Here is a 7384-nt window from a genome sequence, read left to right as displayed (position 1 = left end):
CAATGGAGAGATGCAACTGTGGTGGTGCAGAAAGGCATGTTCTTATGTACATTCTTGCCTGTACATTGTACACTGCCCAAACAAATATCCCCCCCATTGCATCGGTTTATGTGTAATCTCGGTTTAATTTATACACCACGCACGCTTTATCGCTTTGCTTGCATTGTATCTGATCAACTTCTCCTAAAATCTATATAGGTTGCCATGATATGGTAGGGCAACAATACTACAAACCTACAGCACTGCATCATTAAGTTTTCAGCTCTTTGTTTTGGTTTGTTGTTCAAGTTACCGAAGACTTACCCCTCCAAGATTTTGAATAAATAGTTGGAAAGCTAGCTTCATTCATGGTTAAAGATGTAGGCTAAATCGACACATTTGGGTTCAAGTAATAAGTTGAACCTTTTTTTAAACAATTCTTTGGGTTTAAATATTGTGGATGGAATAAGTATTTTGGGAAAACTTTGTACTTCTTTTTAGGAATCTCACTTGACTTTAGTTTTAGTCGTATTCCAATGTGACTATTGAATATAGAGAGGACTTAGATAATAATAAATAAAAAAAATAACAACAAAATCTTTAGATTCAAGCTTTGTAGATGAAAAAAATAATTTTAAAAGAACTTTGCCTTTCATTTGAAGATCCAACTTGATTTGACTTCTAACTTATTCAAGTTTCAATGTAACTCTTAAATACTTGGAGACCTTAGATAAAAAAGAAAAAAAAACAAATTGTAGACTAAGATACCCAAAATGGAAATTATTAAATTTATTGTTCATAACGATAAGAATATGAGTTGAAGGAGAAAGGCCAACAATAGAGGAAATACAGTTCATCCAATAAGGGCAAAGAGTCCTAAGATGAAGATAGGGAGGAATATTTGAAGCACCAAAAGTAGAGGATGAGTAGAGAGAGAGAGACTCATTGTTAAGTAGTAGGAAAGGTATGTATAAGGATTAACCTCTTACGTCATATATCATTTCATAATAAATTGATTCGTCATTCATTGATTACTTGTTAAGTTATTAATGTAACATGAGATGATTAAATTGTAAAATATGTGCGTGACAAGTGATAAATATATTGTTAAATGAAGTTGTTAGGTTATGAATCAAGAGAAATAATTTGCAAACAAAATCAACAGAACATGTTGACCGGGTTAAGAGGACAAAGGTAATAGAGGTAGCGGAAAATATATGGTAAAATGGTCAAAGATATCAGGGAATTAATGTTATTTTAAAACTCATGTAGTGAGTAGTGACGGTCACAACCAGGAGGATTGCGGTAAAATTTTCAAGTTATTTAATTTCCCTTGTTTTCCACAATATCTTAGCTAAAGATGACTAAAAAAAACTCAAGACCCTGAGCGATTGCAAAACAAAATATATTTTATATGGTTGACAAATTCACATTCAAAGTAAAAATTTCCTTCGTCAAGTCCGGTGGGGCATCCTTTTGCTGAATGCTAACCGATGTTGACTATTCTAGATAAATACCACATCGAATCCATGCATACGTGTAAGAATGTTAAATTAGATTAACCGCAGATGACAGATAGATAAAGCAGATTTTGAGAAATTAATTACAGATTGAATTCACGTTAGAGGTTAGCTTTTTGACCTCTTGAATTGCAAATTGGATTTAGTTTATTCCTTTAAATAGGGTAACATGTGCCAATGTTCTGCATATATTTTGTGTACAATATTCTGGTTTCAGATTCTGAATATCTAATACATTCACAGATCATTCCCCAGCTTTTGGGTTTAATTCCATTTTGAAGATTTTTAAAAATGAAAATTAACAAGGAACATGTCAAATATTAAATAAATAAAAATTACAAAGAAATACATGAGTCAAGCATGACTTATAATTATATCTTCTAAATTAACCAAACATATATAAGTTTGAACAGGGAATTGAAAACTTTGACTTTTTTTTATTTTAAATTCATATAAAACTCATCATTGCTTTTTTGCTTTTTCGATTAAAGTCTCAAAAACATTTTTATAACAAAAAGTGTTTAAAACATTAAAATAAAACAAATATATGGAGTTGATGAGCAGGAATCTCAAAGGATGACTCGCTATGAGGGCCTTAAATCATTGCGATATCAATTTCTTAATTTTAATTAATTTGTGGGCCTGATATAATTAAAGTGATATCAGGTCCTTTTCTCCATTCTATACCATACCCCAATATATACAATTGAAAAACTAATTTATGTTTTAAATTTATTCACTTACAATTACAACTAAGGACAGAAAAAATTTTGGGTATCTCAAAATTTTATTTTTTCTTATTAATTTAAAACAGTGTTGTGGTTCAGCTTCATTATTTTTAAAGATTTGAAAATTTCTAATTTTGATTAAAATGTTACTTGAATTGCTTTTTTTTGTTAAATGAGTATCAATAATAACAACAACAACAATAATAATAATAATAGGGTGAGCAAATTTTGATTTGATTCGAAAAAGTTGAATAAATTTTGAATTTCGAGTTAATCAAATAGAATTATTCAATTTTTTAAGTCAACTCGAATAAGTAATTCGAATTCGAGTCAAGTTAAATTTTACAATTTAAATAACTTGAATAATAGATTGATGTAAAATCTCCTTTGGTCCTTGTCAGTTTAGGAAATGAGCAAATTAGTCTCTCTCTCAACAAAAATTTCAAAATAATTTTTAAAATTCAAAATATTTATAAAAATTATAAAAATTATATTTTTAAAAAATTATAATTTTTTTTAAAAAATATAAAGAATATATAAAATTTTCAAATATATATTGTTTCAAATTTATGTGTTCTCTAACATAAATTTAGTTATATTGTAACAAGATTTTAATTTGACATGTTTCATTTTTTAATCTAACTCAAACAATTTCACTTAATTTGACTCAACTTGAATTTCATTTTACTTGACTTGATTAAAAAAAATTCGAATTAAGTTAAAGATGAAAAAAATAAAACTCATCAACTCGAAATCTTTTTACTCGATTCAATCAAATAATCACCCCTAGAATTAATTATATTATCAAATAAAATTCATAGAACTGCTAATGAGATATTAGCTTAATGACAAAGTTGAAGTTTTAAAAGCTTTAGATCTCACATTTAAATAATGATTTTCTTCCGATTTTATTTGGATTAAAGTCTTACAATATAAAGATATTATCTAAATTTGGTTGTATTATGAATTTTTTATTAAAATTTATTCAAAAATAAAGAAATTAAAATTATTTAAAAAATTGTTATCAATGAAATAAATAAAAAATTCATTTTACAAATATTATTTGTATCATCCTCTATCTAAGCCCCAGCTTCATCATTGCTAAAGTTAGTATCATTCTGTTTGATTAAAGGTACTTGTTTGGGTACACTCCAATCTTTGAATTTTTTTTTATTTTAGTGGATATCTGACGGTACAAGTTGTGATTATTTTCTCATGATTTTAGCTTCAACCACATTTTATTATGTTATGTGGGTCCAAATAAACTACTCCTTTTCCCAATATTCTTTTCAAAAGCCAAAATGTGCATGTAAAATGTAATATAACTTTTTGGAGTCAACTAAAAATTAGTATTTGTAAAAACAAAAACACTAAGATTAATTTCTTTTATTGCAATGAATAATTCTAAAGTAGTAAAATTTAATAGTCACATTGAAATGCAAAATCCATTATTAAGATGGTTTTACAGCTTTTGTTGGATGGGGTGGCCCATGAATTTAAGAGAATTAATTTGCACCATTAAAATCAAGTGGAATTAAATCAATTGGAATAATACATTTGACCACACAGAGAGGGGAAATTCCTTCATCTGCCGATTTAGTCAATTCATATTCAATCAGTTCGACAAAACCATAATTGTAAAACGTTTTAAAATATAAAATTCATACTCTTTCAGTTCGTTTCTGTTGTTAATTTTCCACATTTATTTATTTACTATAGAAAATAACAATGAATAAAGGAGGCTAAAAAGAAATCAACCTCTATACAAAGGAGAGCGTTCTTGGAAAACCAATTTCGAAACCCTAGTTTGCCTGAGAACTTTCATCGGACTAGGAAAATACCAGCTCTTCCCTTTCGTCGACGGAGATGATTTACCCGAATGTGACGTCACAGCCACAGACCTTGACTTCCTCATCATCCTCCTCCTCCGTTCTTCGTCCGCCGCTGCTCTTCTCTCTTTCTCCCCTTGGCTCTGATCATCTTCACTCTCGTACCGCTTGCTCTTATTACTAGCTCTAAATATCGACCAAAAGGACGGCGTCTTGCTCTTCCTACCCGCCAAACCATTCCTTTCGCTTGAATCCTCAGGTTTGGATCGGAGGAATGGAATCGCCAGGGATCTGGATCGTCGAAACGCAGGTTCGCTTTCGATAAGATTGGAAACTCGACCAACAGAACCGACACCTGTGTTGCCACCAGCCGCCGCAGTTGAGAAGCGGGAGAAGGAGGAAGAGGAGGAAGAAGAAGAAGAGGTTGTGATACATGAGCAAGGACGCGCGTGGGCGCAGTCGGGGCAAAGAGAAGCAAGTTTGTCTCGGAGACAAACCGGGCAGATACCAGTACGGCGACGCTTAGAAGGATGACTCGGACATTTCCAGACCTCTTCTTCGTCGACGTAAAACGCCATTTTTTTTCTTGAGTTAAGGTATCAACCTTTATATATCTCCACTTTTTCTTGAGAAAACTTTTGCACTGTTCCTGCACTTGCTGTTTGGTTCTCTCTTTACCTTTTTTTTTTTCCTCTCTTGCGGTTTCTTTCTTTCTTTGTGGTATTCGGTGAGGGTGAGGTTTTTAAAAGGGGAAGGTTTGATTAAGGCGGAATATATTAACCACGGTTACGTCTATAACATATTAGGATTCTTAACCGTGGTTAGATTTCTCTGTTTTTTAGCTTTTGTTCTGTTGTTTGTCAGTTGGGCGCCGTCGTTTGGTATGCTTTGGTAGACTGAACTGAACGCTGCGTTTCAATGCCAATTACTGAAGATTACCCATCAATTTAGTCGTTATTAACGAAAATGCCATTCCTTTTTAGGAAATTTTCAATTTAGGACCTTTTGTGAGTCTTAGGGAGGGAATATTTGTGATAAGTTCACACGTACTTAGCATAGGCCAAAATTGAAAAAAAAAAAGATGGAGACACATTTCACACTTGGAGTGGTACCGGTTCAAAGCAAATCCCATCACTTAAAATTTAAGTAAAGAAAGGAAATATTAATATGAGTTGGCTGTGATTAATGTGCAATGGTAGAAAAAAACAATATAATCTTCAGCATTAAATATGCACGACAATGTCCATGGGCTACGGGCGTCTGTAACAGTAGCGATGAGGTTGACCAACCTAAACTGTTCCTGATATCAAGGGATGGAGAAAATTGCAAATCTCCTGTTCTGTAGTTTGGAAAGAAAAAACATTGAAGGATCTGAATATTTTTAATTTTTGTAAATTAGCCGTTGAAGTAGGGTTGGTTTCCACTTTAATAGGCCTTTTATAGTACTAGTATGCATGGTTTTTAAAACCATTCATAATTTTCTTCTTTTCTCTCTAAATAATTAGTTTTTATTTTCTTAAACATGGCCATCCTAATTTACATAAGAATATACAAATTAACTCTGCCGTTCTTCTTTTTATATTTTTTTTATTCGTTTTTTAATTCTAATAAAATATATAATAATAAAAATAGTCGAACATCCTCAAAAGAGAAATGAGAGGGAGAAAGAAAACCATAACTTTATAGGTTTTGAGCTCCGAAAACCCGACCCTATTCTATCTTCTAGCCTTCCCCAATTTTCTCTTTATTGAGCAAATTCAATTAGTTTAGTAATTTCACAAATTTATTTCTCTACTACTAGTAGATTGCATCAGTTTTCAATTTCGTTCTTTTTTTTCTTTTTATATGTGTAAATCTCAACAAATGATTACAATCCTCGAGTTTATCATCCCTATTTAAAACAGATAGATCATTCATGCAGTGACCCAAGACCAAATGGGACAACATTTAAATGCAACTTTTGTCTGGTACAATGTTAGTTGTGAATTTATATTCAAACTTCATTAACCTAAAATCAATATTAATATATCTATACTATCTATATTATTAATTAATTATAAATATATATGTAATACATTTATATAAAATTAAATATTACTTTAGTTGAAATGGTAAGGGTTAAATATAAAATTGGTACTCGAATTTATTTATTTCTTCTGGATTAATATTTATTATTTTTTGTCTCAAATTGATACCCGAATTTTTTTTTCCATCTACTATATTGGTTTCCGAGCTTAATGCTGTTGCTAATGTGGCAATGTTGACCATTCGCGAGCCACCACTTGGACTGATATTTGCAGCTTTTTCCTTTTTTTTATTTTCTTTTTTATTTTCTTCTTTTTCCTACCCTAGCTGCCCTAGTTCTACACCGTTGCTAAGCCACTGCTCGACCTCCTTCGGTGAGTTCTCTGACCAACAATGACACCAAAGCTTTCCTATGAGCTTTCCCAAGTCTAGCTCTCGTTTTCATGTTTTGGTTAATGGATTAGTAGCTTTAAGCAATTTTAGTGGTGGGGAATTAGTAAATCTCAAAATTATAGAATATTTGCTTTGGGGATTTAGTTGGAAATTCATTTTGTTCCAACCACTGGTGTTGTCAATTTTTTAAAGAAATTTTAGTACTAACTTATTGACACTTATAAATATTTAAGGCTCGGTTTATGAAATCGAGGTCTCGATATCTCATTTTTGAGACTAATTAACCTAATAATTTTTTTAAACCACAAAATTCACTAATTCAAGAATATTTCTAAAATCACACTTGACTCATAATTATTAAATAATAATAAAATTTTTAAACTCACTCGTCAGATTTAGTAATCTCGAATTATTGTTTCCGACACCATTGGAAATTAGGCTGTTACAGGACAAGTTTGGGTTTTAATTTTATATTTAACCCAAATGGTAAAGTTGAGATAATGAATACCATAATGTTTTGTATTTAAGTCCCATGATTCTCATTATGTATAAATATTTTTCTAAATTTACCAAAATATAATAATAAATAATATTCCTAAAATAATATTATTTGATTTGTACAGTTTTTGGTAATTCCACAATTGAGTTGAGACAATTGATGAGTGACACTAATTCAGTCAAAAGTTTTATATATAGTATATAGATAATGCTTTTGAATGAGTTGATGCCACAAGTTTGTCAGACATTAACTTATTTACGAAGAGACTTAAGAATCAATTTTTAAAGAAGTAATAAATATTATTATAATGATATTTGTTGTTATATATATACATATTATATTTAAGTATTTGACTTTGGTGGCGTCATTTTAAATTAACTAAGTTAAGAAATTATTTAAAAAATATTATAT

General features: G+C 30.4%; 1 protein-coding gene across 1 annotated transcript; it reads right to left on the bottom strand.

Annotated features, from left to right (window-relative positions):
* Window positions 1–3862: 3862 nt before the first annotated feature.
* On the bottom strand, window positions 3863–4995 carry LOC107918487 (uncharacterized). The gene has a single exon (XM_016848058.2). It carries the CDS (start codon window positions 4632–4634, stop codon window positions 3981–3983), a length of 654 nt encoding a protein of 217 aa, XP_016703547.1. The 5' UTR covers window positions 4635–4995; the 3' UTR covers window positions 3863–3980.
* Window positions 4996–7384: the final 2389 nt, after the last annotated feature.

Source organism: Gossypium hirsutum, chromosome A08, assembly GCF_007990345.1.
Source record: "Gossypium hirsutum isolate 1008001.06 chromosome A08, Gossypium_hirsutum_v2.1, whole genome shotgun sequence".
Classification (NCBI taxonomy): Eukaryota; Viridiplantae; Streptophyta; class Magnoliopsida; order Malvales; family Malvaceae; genus Gossypium; species Gossypium hirsutum.
This window is presented reverse-complemented; position numbering and strand designations above follow the sequence as displayed.